General features: G+C 44.1%; 1 protein-coding gene across 5 annotated transcripts in view; it reads left to right on the top strand.

Annotated features, from left to right (window-relative positions):
* GAS7 (growth arrest specific 7) overlaps nt 1–22,429 on the top strand; it is a 675,298-nt gene that overhangs the window by 592,833 nt on the left and 60,036 nt on the right. For all 5 annotated transcript variants that reach the window (XM_063960779.1, XM_063960781.1, XM_063960778.1 and 2 more), the window contains one exon: nt 21,147–21,262. In XM_063960779.1, the coding sequence (XP_063816849.1) occupies nt 21,147–21,262 (116 nt within the window). The remainder of the gene's footprint in view (nt 1–21,146; nt 21,263–22,429) is intronic.

The following is a 22,429-nucleotide window of genomic DNA, read 5'->3' as shown; positions in this document are numbered from 1 at the left end:
GGCAGACTGCATCCCCTTTTTACCCATTACGGCAGACAGCGTCCCCCTTTTTACCCATTACGGCAGACAGCGTCCCCCTTTTTACCCATTACGGCAGTCAGCGTCCCCTTTTTTACACATTGCAGCAGACAGTGTCCCCCTTTTACACATTAGGTAGACAGACAGACAGAATAGATGATACTTACTATCTCTCCGCCGGCTCAGGCAGTCAGGCTTCTCGGTGCTGGCAGCTTCGGGGGCAGGGGAGAAGGAGGAGGAGGGAGAGCAGCAGAGCAGTGTAATTACTGGCTGCGCCGCATGCAGCAATCCCTCTCCAATCCGCAATGGCTGCCTGCCGCCGCTGTGAATGTTGGGATGAGGGAAGCGCATCCCAGCATTCACAGCAGTGCCGACCAGCCAATGCGAAAGGAGAGGTACTGCTGCAGTGACGCCGCCACCAATTACATAGCGCTGCTGCGGCTCCCTCCTCCTTCTCCGCTGCTCCCACTCCTCCTCCGGCACAGGCGGTTTGTAATGAGTCAATTTGACTCATTACAAGCCGCTAACTTTAGGGAATGGGGGCACACCTGGCACACACGTAGTTACGGCACTGGTTAATGCAAACACCTTACGTCCGCTTTTGGATTCCGGAACAGCTACTGCTCATGCATGGACAACCATCCACAGATGTGCAAGTGGACATTTAACGAAATGTATAGCCTAATTTCACTGAATGTTTAAGCAACATGTAGATTAATAAATGTAGCCCATAGGCTACAATGGCTAATGCCATCAAAATATAGTGTTCGCTATCGAGGCACTTACTACATTTCACAGTTTAGGGGGCTGCTTTTGCAAATGTTCCGTTATTTTTATAAATAATGCATGCCTGTAAAAAGTGGTACGGTCCGTTTGATGTTTATGTAGATGCATTGTTTATGGTTTATTTTCTTGACATCACAACCTGTGAAACATTGGCTGTGCTCAGTTGCACCTTATCTTTCTTCCTATGGCTCAGTTCCTATGTGACTGCTGCTGTGTGCACTTATCTACCACATGATTTGGCCATCCTGGTACCTTAGACCATTATATGGTACATCACATGTTAGACAACAATAATATACTTATGATATAACTGTCATTTTGACATGTAACATCCCTTCTGTACGTGCCTGTGGGCGACGCTGTACATGCCTGTGGGCGAGGCTGTGGACTCTGCCCATGTAAAACTCTTCTTATGGTCTCTCCGTTTACCTTATGGCAGTGCCTCCACCTGAATCTTTATAATCCGCCGGCGTAATGAATGGGTCTTCCGTCCAGCAGGGATTGATTCAGGAATCTTCTGCCCCAGCATTATTGACATCTTGTACAGATGTAGCCACACTCATCGTGACTACATCTTATAGTGATGACTGCTTGTATGTCTGGGGCGTGCACGCCTCTTAGATGTGCATACACCCCATTCGCATAAATGGGAGCGGCATTTGCCACAGCTCGGCACGGCTAGGCGCGAGACTGCTCGTTTAGCGCAGATGTAGCCACGATGAGTGTGGCTACATCTGTATTTAACCAGTATAAACCACACAATGGGCCTGATTCTAACTTAGGAATAAGGTATAAAAGAGCAAGTAAATGGACAAACCACAATGCAATGCAGGGAGCGCAATACATTTATTATTTTTGCATGCAGGGCAAATAACGGCTGCTATTGCATGCAGACCACAGTGCTGGACAGCTTGATTTTATGGTGGCAACTTTCTGACTAACAAAAACATAATAAGTGCTAGCTGTAAAAATAATAGACTTTAAAAAATGTATAACTTGAAATTGTAATAAGACATCAATAGAAATCAAGGTAGGATAATATCAGCAATAAATAAGACATAGAAGAGTAGACTAATGATTTTTAAAGAGTGTCATTTAATATCGATGTATAAAAAATAAACAAACAAAAAGCATTTTGTACACGATCGAATGACGATACTCAGTAAAGAATACAAAACACTTAGGTCTATTTATCACTATCCACATCTGATGATGCGGATGACAGGTGATAAACTCGACCAAACTCACACTGCGATAATTGAGTACATTGCATGGATGTATCAATTATCGCAGAGCTTGCGGTCAAGCTCTGTCCCTGCGATGCCTCTTCGCAGCATCATCAGGGTATTTTTTTATGTGCCACCGCTCGTTGCAGCTGCCGGGTCCCCCCCCCCCCCCCCCTTCGCGACTACCCCCACGGCGGATAAAGCTCCAGTGAGCGCTGCCGGGCGCCGGGTCCTCCTTCTGCGCTGTGACCCGCGGTGCTGTAAACTGGTGAGATTATCACAGGGAACACTGCAGTATTTTTTTACAATTTTTTTTTATTTTTTTTAAAGTAAATTTGGCCACATCGCATTTCCCATTATAAGTATGGGGAATGCGATGTGGTTACTAAAACAATGACAATTAAAGGGTTTGGATCAGTTTTTCATGAAAACTGCTCCAAATGCCCTTTAATATATTCAGGTGATACTAAAATAATGTGAAAAGGGAGTGAAAACACCCTTTTTGACATTATTTTAGTAAAAATACTGTTAATAAATAGGCCCCTAATTTCTGTCTACAGGGATTTTGAAGTTTTGCTGCCATCAAATAGCTTACGCAGGTTTGGATGATAGCAGCGGTTGTCAGGATGATAGCAGCGGTTGTCAGCGGTAACAGAGTACAGAGGAAGTGGTTATGTCACCAGAGACAGTGGTAGCGGTAATGGTGAGAGTGAGATCTACGGTAAGATTTCCCCAGAGGAACATATGCTGCCCATCCGTGCCTTACATCCTAATCACACACCTCTCAGATGGCGCACGGTTGCGTATGTGCAGTGAGGCTGTGGCTATCTCTGTAAAGGTGGCTGCCTAGCTTTACAGTAAATGAGCGGGCGATAGCACTGGCACGCATTCCTCTCTAACAAGAAAATGGCTTAATTATTAATTAATAAGACATTGCTAGAACAATAGATCTATGTTTAACAAAACAGTCAATTAACCCAGATACAGTGTGACTGCATGTACTATGAATTGCTGTCTTTGATGTATTCTTATCTGCACTGACCATGGGGTCTGTTGCTGCTGTGGAGACTCTCCTCACTGCATGCTGATGGCTGGCAGGTGCTCTCAGTGCTGTTAGCTGTTCTGTGTATCTGACTGTCAATAGCAATCATTGTCTGTGTGGCAACTGTACTTTAATACTCATTTTAGTCTAGAGGTGGATTGAGCATGCAGTACCCACATCAGATGTACTCTTGGTTCAGCAGAGGAGAAATATAGCGGTTTCTATCCATTCAATGATGTTTCATCATATTCTCTAATTATTTTAAGCTACATTGCCTCATGTACAGATGTCTCCTCATACAGCTTTTCTACAGTCGCGTCAAGCAGCCTCTTGGCATGCCAGTTCTCATGAGAATCTTCTAGCGTTTGGAGTCATTTCGCTGATTTTTGCTTTTGCAGAAAATGCGTCTTAGTCATAATGCAATCTGAGATGTACGAGGAGACTGTGCTGTTTAATTGGATATATGACACTTGTATATCTATGTGTGGCTGAGTCTCTGAATCTGTGCACCAAGTGCTACAATGTAGCAGCCGCAGCTTTTTTCAAATACAAGTTGTGTTCTGCTCCATATACAGACTCAGTCACACACAATATACAAGTGCCATATATCAAATTAAGCAGCACAGTCTGCTTGTGCGTACTAGTCACATCTATTCAAAACGCGACTAAGATGCATTTTCAGCAAATAAAGACATTAGTAGATGTACTCAAGACCTGGCGGCTCACTCACGCCAGGCATCTTATTCTGCATGGCGTATTGGGGCTAGATGAATGAGGGCACATCTGTAACTGTAAAGGGCCCCATACACTTATGTGACCACATGTCGCAGGCGATCACCCCGGCAGCCTCCCAGGCGGCAGGATCGCCCAAGATACATCGTATGCTGTCCTTTTGCATACGATGTATCCTGGGCGATCCCAGCCATGCCCCCAGGTCGGACCTGATTGAATGTGTGATTCAATCTGGAGGATCCGATGCTCACGGGAACGCACATCGGATCGGAAACACCTCAGAAATGCCCGATTTCATCCAATATATCGGGCCGAATGCCGGAAATCGGGCATTATCGCTCTAGTGTATGGGGCCCTTTAGACGCACTGTAACAATGAAATACTGACAGATTTCGAATCAACTGTGGAATAACATTGTTCGTGGTATATAATGATTCTGAAAACCAAAGCCAGATGTTAGCCTCGACTCTCTAGTTCAGACAAGTACAGTGTGGACCTTCATTTTGAATACAGTGCTGCTGGCAGTGAGAGGTTGGGTGCTGTGGTGTTGGACACCTCCTGACTAGATTGCAGTGACCAAAATGTAAAGATGTCAAGAGACATTATGCTTTCTGAGTTTAATCAATGAGCCTCCCATTATTGAAGTAGGAAATGACTGGAAATTTGCAGGGGTGTATTCACGGGGCATAAATATATGGTTTTCTGTGTTGTTGGCTTAATTACAAACTTAACCCCAATTAGGAAATGTGTTTGTCCCTCTTTCAATCAAGCCCCAGCCTCTTATTTTATAATATTCACAGAAGTCGATATTCTGGGCTAATGACATCACTGAAGGTCTTTGGCTTACAAGTATCAGGTGTATTGATTCCTGTATTGTAATACTGCTTCTGGAAAATGGCAGCACCATGGGTGTTCTACAGCAGGAAAAGATCAGCTTACTAAAATTAGTCGGGTTGACAGTGTTATACCTAATAGTCAGCAAATTAAAGATTGTGATTTTGTAATGACCAAAACTTTGACTCTGTATTTGATCATGATGGATCGGGGCTCAATGTGACAGGAGTGTTGACCTCAGAACATTGACATGGTTCAACCTGTCAACAGGCGCTAGCTCGGCATCCTCAAATGTTGACAGGTTCACATCTGAAATGTCGCTATGTGAAATGTTTCAGAATGCCAACAGGTATAGTTTGCGGATGGGAAGGTTAGTGTCAGGCTGCGGAGGGGAGGTTAGGGGTAGGTTAAGGGGGAAGCTAGGGGTAGGCATTAGGGGGTGGGTTAGCTTTAGGGGGTAGGGATTAGGGAAATGTACTCACCAGAATGCTGAAGGGCCTTATGACCGGAAGTGACTCTCACAGCACCGCTGGGATTCAGAAGAAGGCGCTGGAGCCGCCACTGACTCTGGGAGCAGGTAAGAGGCCACTAGACCACAGGTTCTCAAACTCGGTCCTCAGGACCCCACACAGTGCATGTTTTGCAGGTAATACAGCAGGTGCACAGGTGTATTAATTACTCACGGACACATTTTTAAAGGTCCACAGGTGGACAAATTATTTCACTTGTGATTCTGTGAGGAGACCTGTGCAAAACATGCACTCTGTGTGGGGTCCTGAGGACTGAGTTTGAGAACCTGTGCACTAGACCACAAGGGACAGTTTGTTATAGTAGCTATAACATGCATTATACAAAGTGCAATGATCTGTATGTCATAATTCCGACATATACAGGACCAGCGATAACCGTAAGCCATTAATTGTGGCAGTAGGGACAACTGGCCTGAGTTGCATGCTTTATATCAGATGTGGGCACCAATCCAGAGCAAGTCTGGAGGAGCAGCAGAAAACCTGGAAACTGTCCTGGACATACTGTATATGTACACATTACAGTATTAATAATTAACCCTATAGATGGACTATAGCAGAGCACCCCTAACAGTGCATGTTTTACAGAGCTCTTAGTTGGTGCACACACATGTATTAATTACTGGCTGACACATTTTAAAAGATCCACCGGTGTTGCTAATTATTTAATTGTTATACTGAGAAGACCTTAAAAACATGCAGCTGTAGTAAAATGATATTATATACAAATGCTATAGTGGTCATGGTGTGTGCTAGAGAGGGGGATCTCCAGGCAACAGGAACCCCCCCCCCCCCTCCGCATTTGCCTATTTTGCTGGCTTATAGATGATCCACAATGATTGTTTTACAATTTCAGATGAGGAAGAATAATGTCGGTTCCCAGCTGTGCAATGGCTGATTATATTTATATATACACAGGGCCGGATTAAGGGCCACATTGGCCTGGAGCTGAACATTTCCAAGGGCCTATACTGATTAGGGGAGGAGCTGTGACTAGTGCTATGCGGGTGTGGCCAGAGCCATATGGGTGTGTACACCCTATACAATATCAACCCTAATTACTTTCTAAATACATAAACATAGAAAATATGCATAATTTTGTGAGAAAACTAAAAAAACTATTTTAATACTTATGATTTATGATTGTTTGGCCAGCTGTATGATTGTTCACCATCCTGCTGCTAGCAGGATGGGCCTATTTTTATGTGGAGGCCTGGAACTGGAGCTCCATCCACCCCATTATTAATCTGGCCCTGTATATACATATACAGTTGTGCTCATAAGTTTACATACCCTAGCAGAATTTGTGATTTTCTGGCCATTTGTCAGAGAATATGAATGATAACTCACAAACTTTTCTTTCACTCATGGTTAGTGGTTGGGTGAAGCTATTTATTGTCAAACAACTGTGTTTACTCTTTTTAAATCATAATGACAACAGAAACTACCCAAATGACCCTGATCAAAAGTTTACATACCCCAGTTCTTAATACCGTGTATTGCCCCATTTAACATCAATGACAGCTTGAAGTCTTTTGTGGTAGTTGTGGATGAGGCTCTTTATTTTCTCAGATGGTAAAGCTGCCCATTCTTCTTGGCAAAAAGCCTCCAGTTCCTGTAAATTCTTGGGCTGTCTTGCATGAACTGCACGTTTGAGATCTCCCCAGAGTGGCTCAATGATATTGAGGTCAGGAGACTGAGATGGCCACTCCAAAACCTTCACTTTATTCTGCTGTAGCCAATGACAGGTCGACTTGGCCTTGTGTTTTGGATCATTGTCATGTTGGAACGTCCAAGTACGTCCCATGCACAGCTTTTGGGCTGATGAGTGCAAATTTTCCTCCAGTATTTTCTGATAACATTCTGCATTCATCTTGCCATCAATTTTGACTAAGTTTCCAGTGCCTTTGTAGCTCACACATCCCCAAAACATCAGCGATCCACCTCTGTGTTTCACAGTAGGAATGGTGTACCTTTCATCATAGGCCTTGTTGACTCCTCTCCAAATGTAACGTTTATGGTTGTGGCCAAAATGTTCAATTTTGGTCTCCTCAGTCAAATGACTTTGTTCCAGAAGTTTTGAGGCTTGTCTCTGTGCTGTTTGGAGTATTGTAAGCGGGATGCTTTGTGGCATTTGCGTAGTAATGGCTTTCTTCTGGCGACTCGACCATGCAGCCCATTTTTCTTCAAATGCCTCCTTATTGTGCATCTTGAAACAACCACACCACTTTTTTTCAGAGAGTCCTGTATTTCAGCTGAAGTTATTTGTGGATTTTTCTTTGCATCCCGAACAATTTTTGTTGGTCTACCTGATCGTGATTTGGTTTCCACAGAATCCCTCATTTTCCACTTCTTAATTAGAGTTTGAACACTGCTGATTGGCATTCTCAATTGCTTGGATATCTTTTTATATCCCTTTCCTGTTTTATACAGTTCAATAACCTTTTCCCGCAGATCCTTTGACAATTTTTTTGCTTTCCCCATGACTCAGAATCCATACACGTCAGTACAGCACTGGATGAAAGATGCAAGGGTCTTTCAGGAGTCCAGAAACTCACTGACCTTTTATACACACACACTTATTACAAGCAAACAGATCACAGGTGAGGATGGTTACCTTTAGTAGCCATTCAAACCCGTTTGTGTCAACTTGTGTGCATGTTATCAGGCCAAAATCTCCAGGGTATGTAAACTTTTGATCAGAGTCATTTGGGTAGTTTCTGTTGTCATTATGATTTAAAAAGAGTAAACATAGTTGTTTGACAATAAATGGCTTCACCCAACCACTAACCATGAGTGAAAGAAAAGTTTGTGAGTTTATCATTCATATTCTCTGACAAATGGCCAGAAAATCACAAATTCTGCTAGGGTATGTAACCTTATGAGCACAACTGTATGTATGTATGTGTATGTGTATATATATATATATATATATATATATATATATATACTGTGTATATATATATATATATATATATATATATATATTAATGTCCAATTACATATAGTAATTTTTAGGTTATTTATAGTAAAATAAATGAAATCTAGTAGTATGTGTTTTCAATTAAAGCAGAGTATATAAAGGGGCGTGGCCTAGCTGGATATGGAGTAGGACGTGATCTCCTAGCTCCCCAGCCTACATACTCCTGTATAATATCCTGCTGCCCTGTGTGAATGCCCACTGGGCCCTACAGTTCTCTGAAGGGCTCCTGACCATTCTGAGCCGTGCTGAAGGGTGATTTTATGCCCTGTTTCATTGCTGGTGGCTTTTCAAGGTGCTGTGCTTCCCTGGCTGGGACCGGCCTGCATGCGGCCGGCGCCATCTTGAATTTACCCTGCCCAGGTCCGTGGCCCTGCTTATATCCCCCAACTGCCCTGCTTTGCTCTGCTGTTACCTGGGGGAAGAACCGCTAGATCCCGCCGCCGTGGGCGCCTGAAAGTCTGCCCCCCTCCTGTGTTGGAATCCCGCTGTGGAGCCGCTGCTTGTGTGTCCCTGCCGGGCGCCATATTGTGGTTGGCGGAGGTCGCGATCTCCGCCTGCTCGTTCTCCTGGCTGACTGCGCCGCGGACGCTGTCTACACCCGGAGCGCGTTCCGCGGCACCTGCTGTCCTGGGTGAGCTGCGCCCTGTCTCCCCCTCTGGTGCTGGATCTGCTCCTGGAGGATTGGTAGCTGGCGGGCGCCATCTTGGGACTGGCGGGGAGCGCGGTCTTGCTCCCGCCCGGACTCCCCCTGCTGCCTATCCTGTCTGGAGGGTCACTCTCCCCTCCACTGCCTGTCGGTGTAGTGTCCTGTGCCTGGACCGCTGCAGGACTTTACTGTGTGGGGAATCCCTGCACTACCATCACATCTGTCCCTGCTATCTGTGTGAGAGAATAGTTTCTGTGACCCTGCTGTGACTTGTAGTTCTCTCCTGTTAACTGTGGCTGAGAGTTGTGGGGTTGTGCGGATTGGTGGCCTCTCTCCTGCATTTACTACCCCCTCACCCCCCCCTCCTCCTCCTCTGTGCTCCAGTGCTGCATGGCTCACCGCTGAAACACTTATCACAGTGCATGTTCCTGTATTGACGCTGACATACCCGTGCCTTCCTTCTGCCTCTACATTTCCGCCTGTCCTGAGATTTATAACATACCTCCTATTCGTCGGACCCTGTTCTATAAACCTGATGGTCCGAAGACGTCGTTCCTCTGCTGCGGCCCGTTTAGCGCAATTTGCTCACGTAGAGCGCACTCCTGTTTCTTCTGCATCGTCGCCGGCCCCCTCCTCTCCCCCCTTGTCCAGCATGGCGGAAGCTGCTGAGGTCACCATGTCTCAACTTCTGCAAGCCATTACGGATTCTGAGAAGCGGCTCACGGATAGGGTGGCGGAGGTTCATATTGACATTTCCCTTATACGCCAAGATATGCAGAAGCTCCGGGATAGAGTTGGAGAGACGGAGAACCGCATTTCTTCGTTGGAAGACTCCTGTACACCTATCCCCGTCCGTCTCACTTCCCTGGAAACAGAGATGTCTGCGTGGAAGCTTAAATTGACGGATATCGAGGGGCGTCTTAGACGGAACAATGTTCGTCTTGTGGGCCTACCAGAAAAGGCGGAGGGTTCTCAACCAGAACAATTCCTGGAATCCTGGCTGCTATCCACATTCGGCAAGGATTCGTTTACTCCACAGTTTGCTATTGAGAGGGCTCACCGTGTTCCTACTCGTCCTCTTCCCCCGGGCGCACCGCCTAGGACATTCATCGCTAAAATTCTTCATTACAAGGACAGGGATACCATCCTACGACTTGCTAGGATTAAGGGCCCGCTGGAGCATGGAGGTCAGAGGGTGTCTGTGTTTCAGGACTTCTCGGCTGAGGTCCAGAAGTCCCGCGCGCAGTTTACGCAGGTTAAACAGCGGCTTCGTACTCTTCAGCTACAATATTCTATGCTATATCCTGCTCGTCTTCGGGTGGTGTCCGGCAATTGCACTAATTTCTTTGATACACCCAGGGATGCATCTGCCTGGATTGATCTACAACCTCAACCTCGTGCTGCCCTACCCTGAGAGACTTTTATGTGAATTTTTCTTGTATACATTGCTTTTCTCTTCTCTTAGCATTTATGTTCTGTTATTTTACTCCGAGAGAAGCATCTGCCTGGATTGATCTTCGACCTCAACCTCCTGCTGCTCCACCCTGAGGGACTTTTATACTTATATATGTGTTTCTTATTTGAATATTGCGTTTTTCTGAGAAAGTTTTCTTTTTGCCAGGGCTGGTGAATGCTTGGCATGGGCAAGTTTCTTTTGACGATAGGCTGGGGACTTCATGTCCTCGAGGTTATGGGGTTTAGTTGCCCCACAGATAGTTTATTTTAAGTTTATTGATTCTCTTCTAGAATCAGTTTAATGTTTGGGAATAGGTGTACCTATGTTTGGGTTGGTATGCGGGGAGGGGGCGGTTGGGATTTGTTATTTTTCTTATCAATGTTTTTTGTATTTTTTTATGTGTTTTTCTTGTGCTACTTTGCTCTGAAAGTGCTGGATTATGGTTATTTTATTTTTGTGTGGGGGATGGCTGGTACCGTGCTGGAGTGCGGTTGGCTTACTGTTGCCATACTCGAATGCTATGTGCTACTATGGTGAACGTTTTCTCATGGAACGTTAGAGGCCTTAATGATAAGGTTAAACGTTCCCTAGTTTTAAAGTATATTAAGTCTCAAAATCCTAGATTGGTCTGTCTCATGGAGACACATCTTATTGGTAGTCGAGTTCTCTCACTTAAAAAGCCTTGGGTGGGGTGGGCGTTTCACTCCACTTTCCATTCTAATTGCCTTTGCCCGTCTGATTTCTGAACTTGGCCTAGTGGATGTCTGGCGCTTGCGTAACCCCACAGATAGTTGTTTTTCCTGTTTCTCAGGCTCGTATGGGGTATTTTCCCGTATTGATATGGCGCTGCTTACACGCTCCCTACTTCCCTGTGTTTCCTCGGTGAGATACTTATCACGTGGGATTTCTAATCACTCCCCTATATTGTTGTCTATAGGTTTTGATATACCAAGGGGGGCATCATTCTGGAAGTTTAATCCTTTCTGGCTGACCCTAATGGGTGCAGCCTCCGAACTAATTGCGCTTTGGGAGGAGTTTTTCACTAATAACCCTATTTGTGATAATGCTTTATTGATATGGGATGCTTATAAGGCTTTTCTTCGGGGTTCATTAATATCCAGAGTTGCCCAGCTGAAAGTGTCTAGTAGACGGCTTGAGGGGGAGCTGGAGAGGAGGAGTGCGGAGCTTGAACAGACCTATTTGCGTAGTGGCCTCGCCGCGGATCGGGTGGAATGGCTGGTTGTCCATAAGCAGTTGACGGACCTACTCCTTCATAAATCCAAGAGGAGTTTGCTTTTCCGAGCCCATGATTTTTATATTCAGGGAGATCGTTCGGGAAGGTTTTTGGCCTACCTGGCAAGGCAGGAGTTGCCCCCCCGTCACTGTGCATAGCATTAGGAGTGTGTCTGGTGTTGTATGCACTGACACCCCTTCTATAGCTTCTAGTTTCTACACACACTTTTCAGATGTTTATAGATCCAAGGTGCAGTATACGTACTCAACATTGTGTAATTATTTTTCTAAAATAGAGGTTCCTTCTCTAAGTCCTGAGTCATGACCATTTTTGAATGCCCCCTTTACATTAGAGGAGATTAAAAATGCCATTATGTCTTTTCCCAATAATAAGGCCCCAGGGGTTGATGGTCTCCCTATCGAACTGTATAAGACCCATTTGGATTTTTTTGCCCCTAAACTTCTGTTATTTTTTTAGTTGTTGTTACGGGGTGGCATTCTTCCCCCATCTATGGCAGAGGCACTGGTGGTACTAATACCGAAGCCGGGTAAAGATCCCCTTCTTTTAGACTCGTACCGTCCTATCTCCCTATTGTCAACTGACATTAAAATTCTTGCCAAACTGTTAGCGCTCCGACTTAATACCGTGGTCCTGGAGTTAGTACATTGTGATAAAACTGGCTTTATGCCGGGCAGATCTACCACCATCAATCTCAGGCGATTATTTACGTATATGCAGTTGGCAGGGGATGATTTGGACGGCGCGATTGTGGTTTCTCTCGATGCTGCCTGTGCTTTTGATTCCGTAGAATGGGTTTATCTCTGGTAGTCCCTTGCCAGATTTGGGGTAGGCCCGACCTTTTTGTCCTGGGTTAAACTTTTATATTCCTGTCCAGCTGCGAGAGTTGTGGTTAATGGTTTTACTACTGAATCTTTTTTTGTTGCAGAGGGGTACTCGACAGGGGTGTCCTCTGTCCCCGCTGCTTTTTGCTCTTGCTGTGGAACCCTTGGCCTGCGTAGTTAGGGCCGCGGCTAATATAGCGGGGCTCTGGGTTGCGGGCCAGGAGGAGAAAATTGGGTTGTATGCGGACGACATGATCTTATTCTTAAAAGATGTATCCCCCTCATTGCCTGCCCTTTTGGAATTGCTACGGGAATTTGGTTTTTTTTCAGGTATTTGTATTAACTGGAGCAAATCTGTGGTGTTCCCGTTAAGTCCCTCTACTTTACCCCGACCTTCTTATGATCTTCCCCTCCTCCAATGGTGCACTCAATTTAAATATCTTGGTATTCATATCTCTCACTGCCCTAAAGATTTTGTTACCCTGAATCTGACCCCCCAGATTGATAATCTGCGTATGAAGGCACGCATCTGGCAGAAACTCCCTTTAACTGTGACGGGCCGTGTAAATATTATCAAAATGATTATTCAACCCAAGTTTCTTTATATACTGCAGAATTCACCGGTTTATATCCCTGCCTCACAATTTTCGTTGATTTCCCGATATATTACTTCCTTTATCTGGGGTGCTAAGCGTATGTAAAACACTTAGTAGACCCATAGCTGAGGGTGGTTTGGCCTTGCCGGATATACGGTTATATTATTTGGCTGCCCAACTTGTACAACTTTATGAATGGGTTACTCCTGGGGATTATGGGAGCCTTCCAGTGGCTCTTTTAGACAGGGCTGGCCACTCCTTTTCTCCGTTGCAGTTTTTATTAGCTAATACTCCGTTGACCTCTCTTCCCCCATTGTTGCGTTGCAGTTTTTATTAGCTAATACTCCGTTTACCTCTCTTCCCCCATTGTTGCAACAGGCTCGTAGGGTATGGTTGGCGGCTGAGAAGCTGCTGGGAGATGCCACGGTGGACCCCTGCTCTCCACTTTGGAATAATAGAAATTTCTCCAAGCTCTTTAAAATGGAGGGTGGTTTGATTTGGACTTTATATGAGGTGACAGCAGTGGGGCAACTTTATCAGGATGGGGTACTACATAGTTATGAGTATCTGTCCACTACATATGGTATCCCTAGACAATGTTTTTTTTCGTTATTTACAGCTCAGGCATGCTCTAATGGCACAGTGGCGGGGCTCTGCTCCACAACTTTCTGAATCCCCTGTTCATAAATTAATTCGTACTCTGCCTTCTCGTGGAAGGGTTTCTGCTTCATACTCCTCACTTCTCTCCTCGGGTGGGATGCCCACCCTCAAGGCTAAATGGATGCATGATTTAGGTGAAATTGGTGAGGAGGATTGGAATCATGTATTGGCCTCCCAGCGTGCGGCCTCGGCGGGTGCTAGATTCCAGCAAATACAGCTTTATATCTTACATAGGGTCTACTGGACTCCTTCTCGTCTTTTTAAATTTGGAGGCTCGACCTCTGATAAATGCCCGAAATGCTCTGCTCCGGCTGCTGGGTTCTGGCACTTGCTCTGGCAGTGCCCGCGGGTGTATGCCTTTTGGGAGGATGTCACGACATCTGTTGCCCGTACGGGTATTCGGATCCCGTTGTTGACTCCGCGTATTTGTATATTCGGTCTTGATTTGAGGGACCGCCTCCCGCTTCACTCCTGTCTTTATGTGAATATTGCTCTAGCATTGGCCCGGGTGTGTATTGCTCGTACCTGGATGGCTCGTGCTCCTCCGTCATCTGCTGAATGGGTTGCCCTTGTAAACTCCACTCTTTCCCATGAACGATTTATGTACACTAAACGTAATTCTCTATTGAAATTTGATAGGATTTGGGCTCTTTGGAGGAACTCTCCGTACTCTATTGACCCCCAGCCTTAAATAATGAGTATGTGTGTCGGTGGCAGCGGTGTACTGCTTCGGGTACGGCCCGGCTCGCCTCCCTTTATTCTTTTCTTATGTATTCTAGCACGATATTTGATCCTTATTTTCATTCTTCTATATCTGTTTTTAATATGTTCTGAGGAGTGGATGTGACTGTGTCCTATATCCACATAATGTAATTAATGTGTAGAGGAGCTACTTCCAAAGCACAAATTTGATTTTGAAATGTTATTTGAATTTTTGTTGTAATGTTTTCTTTTGTTTTTCTCTTGCAAAACAATAAAAATACTTGATTTAAAAAAAAAAAAAAAGCAGAGTATATAAATAGAAAGCTGGTTAGTGATTATTGCAGTGATTGGTGAATAAAAATGTAAGGGCTAGGTAGAGAATCTGTGCCTTCTTATGGCCGAACTCTGGTTCAGTTTTGAATATCTCAAAATAGTGAAGTTAATCCATTCAATGCCATTGTGAGTTGTTTGCTGCAATAATTTCTTCCCCATCGTATATATATTATGTCAGAACAGAATCCATATAATAACATAAAATAAGTAAATTAGTACGATTTAACAGTTGAATCTGCATTTTGATACAAATATCCACAGTTGTTTTGTTTCTTGAAATGCAAGAAAAAAAGAAGAAAAAAACCAACCCTTTTTTATTAACATCATTTAGAAGTTAATTGTGTGTGGAAGTGTTTCCAGGTCTGTCATTTAGGGAACAGTATTTAGAGCTTGTTCTTTCTTATACAAGAGCTACATCAACAGTCTGGAACCGTCAACCGCACGGGGTCTTCAGAGGTTTCTGTTGAAATATGAAAGTGGTTCTTTGAGAGAAATGGGAATAAAGTGGAACTAAAGAGTTCCAATTAATATTTAGAATTTGCATTTCAGACAAATATAAGCTGCAGACAATAGTTAGGTAATGACATGCAAATAGGCACCCGACAGGCATGTCACTGACTTTCTCTCAGCTGTATAATGTGGGCTCCTCTGAGACGCTGCCTTTTTATGCAAGACTTTTCTGCTAACCCTTGAACAAAATGCTTACACATTAACTTTGGCTCAGGGTTTTAATCCCATTCCCAGCTAGAGATCAGTGCAATCACGTTGAATTTTAGCGTAAGTAAAGTTTAGTGTTGGAAAAAAAACATTTTCTAGAGAAGTTCCAGCGATGAAGTCCACTTGTGCTCGCTGCACGGAATAGCATTACGCGCTGTATTTGTAAATTCCACATTTTGCAGAATTTCTAGTCTATAAGTAGAGCTATAATGACGGCAGTGTCAATTTATAATTTTGCTGTTGTGTGAGTGGATTATGATAAGAGAAAAATCTGGGCGTAATAAAATTGGGAGACTCTGTGTGGAAGGAAATGGTAGGAGAATCCACTTCACATAGGCCAAAATCCACTGGGTACACAGGCCAAATTCTGCTGCCAAATTTAGAATATTTCTCAAAACAATTTAAAAATGTTAGTATTAAAATGGTAAATATTATAAATCAAAGTAGGTTTTTATATGATAAAGACTGCCTTACCCGGACACTAAAATGCTCAATGTTGTTTTAGCATTGTATGAAAAAAATTATTTCAGTAAGGTCGCTAATTCTGGTCCTACTCATCAGACACATGTAAACTAAAGCTGTGACTCAGCACGTCCTGCGAGGGGTGTGGGGGAGGAGGTGGGAGTAGAGTGAAATAATAATAATAATAATGACCAGTGGGGGATATGCAGACAACTGATGGGCACATCAGGAAGTGAAGTTGTGACGTACATATGCGCTGACCGCACTGTGAGGTTAAAAAAAAAAATGTAAAAAACTTTTGGTCCCTCTATTTTCCCACTGTGTAAAGGGGCCCATACACCTGTGATAAATTAGGACAATCTGATGTTTTGCAGATGATTGTGTCAAAAAATCTGCAATGTATGGGGTTCACAGATCGCAGATTTCGGCCACAAATCAATTAGGATTGTTAAATCAGACTTTTCAACATGTTTAATTTCACAGCTAAATTGGGACTGTAGCTTGCTAGTGTATGGGCAAAAATCAGCAGATCTGATGTTTTTAACAAACTGATGAGTCTTTCACGATTGGCGGATCTGGTTAACTGAAAATGATCTGCAAATGACTGAAATATATCTGTAATGTATGGGCAAGTCAGATGGCTTAGCCTAACAATATATCTGAGAAATAAAACACAGGATCTGCGAAACAATAAATTGTGTTTGCTGATGTATGGGCCCCTTTACATAGAAAGATGAGGGCACCGTCGTTTGAATATAGAGAGTCCCTTTTCAAACTATGTGACCGCATACAAATTTATGCCTGGTGATTATTGTGATAAACAGACAATAAACTGAAACCATATATAGTAAATCTAATTTTCAATCGAATTTTTTTTTTACCTCAAATTGATATAATAACAATTTGCACTTACAAAAAATAACAACCCATAAATAAATGCAGTAAGTTCAGATTTTTTTTATTTTTTATGTGTAGACCTAAAGTACATATAGAAGCCTGCTTTTTTGCTATTTTGGAAGGTGGACCTTGTTGAAACAAGAACCACAACAGAGTCATATTTGATTTTGGTTAATTTTCTTGACATTTTTATAAAAATAACACCCTTTTTTCATTTTGTTTCCTATATTAGAAGTATTTTTTGTTTTCATATTATAACATTTAATATTTAATTATTTAGTATTTTGTGACATTTCACATAAGTTTTACTCTAATGAACAATATAATTTCTTTTTTGATACTGGTTTATTATATGGTAAAAAAAAACAACAACAACCACAAACCTCTTAAGTCGATATACAAAACATACTTGCCTGCTTTTGAAAAGTAGTTTCAGGGAGATTACAGCACGCTCTGTAATGCACCGCGTGGAGCATGGCGTGCCATTGAGATGTGGGTTGTATGTCACATTAATCCCAAGGGGCATGCCTATCTTCACGTTTGGGCATATATGTTGTTGCTCAGGGATGTGTCCTGCAGTGGCAGGTGAAAACTAAAGTACAAAATGCAGTACTGGCTACACACTGACATCACAGCTACATTACAGGACAGGCTACACACTGACATCACAGCTACATTACAGGACAGGGCTACACACTGACATCTCACATTGGGGCTACACACTGACCTCACACCTACATTACACAGCAGGGCTACACACTGACATCACACCTATACTACACAGCAGGTCTACACACTCAGGGCTGTCTTAACTGCAGTGTAGGCCCCTGGGCAAAACAATGCACTGAGGACCCTACCCATCCTCCAGCGGTAGGGGTGGGGGGTGCTATTAGCGGCAGCTTTGATGTTCCGCGAGCGGTAGGGGGTGTTCTATCTTCCGCTCAGCATGTAGGACCTGGAGCAGCAATTTCTGCTAACTACTCCTTTACTGCACAGATGGTGGGAGATGGGGCTGGAGAAAGAACACTATACTGTAGACGGGGGCATTGGGCTGAATGAAGGGAGCCTGATACATGACTTCCAGGGTGGCAGGGGATGTTTAATATGCAGGGGAGGGGTGGATAGTGGAGTGGGCTTAATATTCATCATTTTCCAGTGCGAGGGCAGCTTGCTGGACTGCAGATATCTCCAGTTCCTGGAAATAGATTTTAGTTTTCATTGGGCTAAAAATCTAGATAGTCCCACCTTTCAGGATGTACTAGGGACTTGGGGATCAGAGTTCAGGAGCCAGAGCAATTTACCGACGAAAATCTAAACCTGCATACCATGCGTGCGAAGCTGGCGCAGGGAACAGCTGCTGGAAGGCTGATATCTATTGTTCTGGGCATATTAGAGGCAAGATGCCAGTGTCGACTGAAAGGGGAGAGTCCCAGCTTTTGGAGTATATCCTCAGAAAAACTCTGTCAGACAGAACTCGAGATATCTGGCTGAGAAATGTAATTAACATGCTCTCATGGGGACTACTGTTTTGATGTTGGATATCACCGGTTCCCAAGGGCCGATTTTAAAAAATCTGGTACCCCTGGAAAAAGGGGAGCCTCAGCTATCAGCCTAGGGAAACTGCCCCTTGAGCCCATACAAAAAAATGTCCCTGTACACACTGACATAACACCTACATTACAGGACAGAGCTACATACTGACATCACATCTACATTACACGGCAATGCTACACACTTACATCTCACCTATATTACAGGACAGGGCTACACACTGACATCTCACATCAGGGCTACATATTGACATCCCACCTACGTAACACTACAGGGCTACACACTGATATCACACCTACATTACAGGGCAAGGCTACATACTGACATCACATCTACATTACACAGCAGGGCTACCTACTAACGTCACGCCTATATTACACAGCAGGGCTACACACTGACACCACATCTACATTACATAGCAGGGCTACACACTGACACCACATCTACATTACACAGCAGGGCTACACACCGACATAACACCAATATTACACAGCAGGGCTACACACTGACACCACACCTACATTACACATTGGGGCTACACACTGACATCTCACATTAGGGCTACGCACTGACATCACATCTACATTATACAGCAGGGCTACACATTGACATCTCACATCAGGGCTACATACAGAGCCGGGCCTAGGCATAGGCAAATGCCTAGGACATTTGAAATGCCTTGGGGCACAAGCAGCTTCTGCTGATTAAAGTGATATGCAGCATGCCTATATTCTGTGTGTGACTGCGGCTCTATCTGCATATGAAATGCTACGTTACAGTGTATTCCTGGAAATCACTGTAACGTAGCATTTTGTATGCAGATACAGTGACAGTCACACACACAATATAGGCATGCCGCAAATAATTTTAATCATCATAGTCACATAGTAATGCAAATAAGATACATTTTCGGCAAAAAGGCGCCCGACTTTAGCAGAGCTATCAGCTGACTCTTCTGCTGCACAGCGTATTGAGGCAAGATGTATGAGGACCATCTGTATCCAAGCAGAGGCAGAGGTCACAGTGTTAGCGTCCATGTGAGTGCTGTGTGCGGGTAGGTTGGTTGTGTAATAGTGTTTGGCATATGTGTAAATAAGGGGCATTATGTGTGGCATGTGTATAAATGCATTAATAATGGGGGTAATTCAGACCTGATCGCTCGCTAGCGTTTTTGCAGCGCTGCGCTCAGGTCAGAACTGCGCGTGTGTATGGACCGCAATGTGCAGGCGCGCCGCACAAGTACAAAGCTTAGCGATGGGTTTGTGTGAGGAATCTATTTGCACGTGTGATCACCAGGAGATTGACAGGAAGAAGCCGTTTGTGGGTGGCAACTGACTGTTTTCTGGGAGTGGTTGGAAAAAAAACGCAGGCGTGTCCAAGCGTTTGCAGGGAGGGTTTCTGACGTCAATTCCGGTCCCGGACAGGCTGAAGTGATCGCAGCGGCTGAGTAAGTCCTGGGCTACTCAGAGACTGCACAAGATCTGTTCGTACAGGTCTGCTACACATACATTCGCACACTTGCAAAGTGAAAATACACTCCCCTATAGGCAGTGCAAAAAAAATCCTAGCGGGCGATCAGGTCTGAATTAGGCCCAATGTGCGGCATATGTGTAAGGGACACTGTGTGTGTCATCATGTGTATAGGGGCATTAATAATGTGCGGCATGGGTGTGGATCATAGGGTCGACCACACTTAGGTTGACAGTGTTTAAGGCGACCACTATTTGGTCGACCGTAAGTAGGTCGACATGGTCTCTAGGTCGACATGTACAAAGTCGACAGGACAAAAGGTCCTGTAGAGGGACCGGGAACCCCAATTAGTGCACCGCGTCCTCTTGAATGCTTCAGGCACAGGTTATCATTCCCAATTGTAGTCCACGTGGATTGTAAAGCATGACAAAGTTAAAAAAATGAAGGTAAAAGTGAAAAACTCATGTCGACCGTCTGTCATGTTGACCTACTTACTGTCGACCAATAGTGGTCAACCTAGAAATTGTCGACTTAGAGACCGGATACCGCGCAACATGTGTGTAAGGGACATTATGTATATAAGGGCATTAATAATGTGCGGCATACTCTATGTGTAAGGGGCACTATGTGTGGTATTATGTGTAAGGGCATTAATAATATGCAGTATATGTGTAAGGGATATTATGTGTATAAGGGCATTAATAAAGGTTGGCATAATATGTAAGGCGCATTATGTTTATAAGGACATTAATAATTTGTGTCGTATGTGTAAGGGGCATTACTGGGTGGTTTTGTGTATAAATGCATTACTAATGTGTGGCATTATGTGTGTAAGTGGTGTACCGTTTAGAAAGGATACTACTGTGGTGTGGTGTAATGTGAATAAGGAGCACTACTCTTCCCAACAAGAATACACCCCTTTTTGGCCTGTGTGCCGAATGTGCGCACTGTTCCTATTTAAAATATAGGTGGTAAGAGCACCAAAATGAGGGCTGCTATGGGTGAGGGCTGATGGTGCTAGGAAAGGGGTGCAGGGTCAGAGACGGAACTAGCGGCGGTGCTAGGGAGCACCAGCCAAAATCTTGCTTAGGGCATCATATTGGTTTAGGGCCGGCTCTGGCTACATACTTGTTCCGAAAATGTATTTTTGGAGCTTGATGAATTTAGGTCCCTGTACTATTGTATGGGGATGGTGGGCTAGATCGGGGCTGAAAGGTAAGCATATTACCTTTTGTAATGAATGTGCCTGAAATTATAATTTTAACCTACTTTTGTAGAAATACTGGAATCATGAATAGACTCCTAAGTACCTCCTGCCGTGGCAGGTAATCAGACCAGGAAATTCTGTGCATTTGGCTGGGAATAAATGCATAATAACATTTCACCTCATTTCACAATTGTTCACATGTTGCAACCTGTTCTTTTTTTGTAGGCAGATAAAAAGGATCCACAAGGTAACAATACAGTAACTGGATTTGAAGAGCTCCTCCAGAAACAGCTGAAGGGGAAGCAAATGCAGAAAGAAATGGCAGAATTTATCCGTGAACGGTAATCAGGAATTTGTTAAACTCACATGGCACGTGCCAATATCGATAATGTTTTTACTCCAGGTCTGTAACCAGTCTTATGGTCTGTACACAAGAGACGATGTCGCTCTGTGAGCGACGTCGTCTAATGTTTCCCCTCCCGGGCCGGCCAGTCGGTGGCCGACTGTACACACTGAGCGATATGACCGCTCATATCGCTCAGTGACGTCACGTCTCTGCCAGCCGTGCATGCAGGTCCTGGACAACAGTCCAGATCCTGCATACATGCACTGCCGACAGCGACGATCGTTGCCGACCCGCGGGGCGGCGCATCGGTCGTCGCTGGCGGCATACATACTTGCCGATATGAGTGACGTCGCTCAGGGAGGGGGAAAATGAGCGACGTCGCTCATTTTATCGGCAAGTGTGTATGGGCCTTTACGCTAGGTACACACTATGCAATTATCTGCCAGATTTAGCTGGTTAGAATGAAAATCTGGTAATGGATGAGAGCAAATGACAATCAACCATTTGCTCCCAAACACTGCAAAATGGACAAAAACAGTTGTTCATCCAAGTTGGTTAAAATTGTGTTTAACCAATTTGTATAAACGTCAGTTTTTGGCCGTTTTTCAGTGTTTGGGAGCAAATGGTCGATTATTATTTGCTCTCATCCATTGCCAGATTTTCATTCCAACCAGCCAGATCTGGCAGATAATTGTATAGTATATGCCTAGCTATACTCACACTGAAACAATAATAAAAAAAAAACCTTTGCGGACTTACCCGGCAAAGTGATATCTGTAAGTTGATAATAAGGTGGATTGGGCTAGAGGTCAGGGTTTCACAATATAAAACTATTTGTTGCTGAACAGGAAACAGAAACTAAAATGTCAACTGTTTTAGAAACTATGGTTAAATGATGGTGCAGTGGGCATGATCACTCTAAGTAGGTGTTATGTGAGATATGCAGTGGGTAGTATTACACTATAGGCCAAAAGTACCTGGTCACCCACCGTGGGGATTCACATTCTTCAGCCAACACTGATCTTTGGTGATAAAGCCTGTATCCTATTCACTATCTGTATCAGCATTTTTACATACCTCACTTTGTTCTCGGGGCACTCTCATGCTGTAACAGAAGAGGGCCTTCCTCCAAATGTTATCACACACTTGGAAGCGCACACTT

The sequence above is a fragment of the Pseudophryne corroboree genome, chromosome 3 (assembly GCF_028390025.1).
Source record: "Pseudophryne corroboree isolate aPseCor3 chromosome 3, aPseCor3.hap2, whole genome shotgun sequence".
In the NCBI taxonomy this organism is placed as follows: domain Eukaryota; kingdom Metazoa; phylum Chordata; class Amphibia; order Anura; family Myobatrachidae; genus Pseudophryne; species Pseudophryne corroboree.
This window is presented reverse-complemented; position numbering and strand designations above follow the sequence as displayed.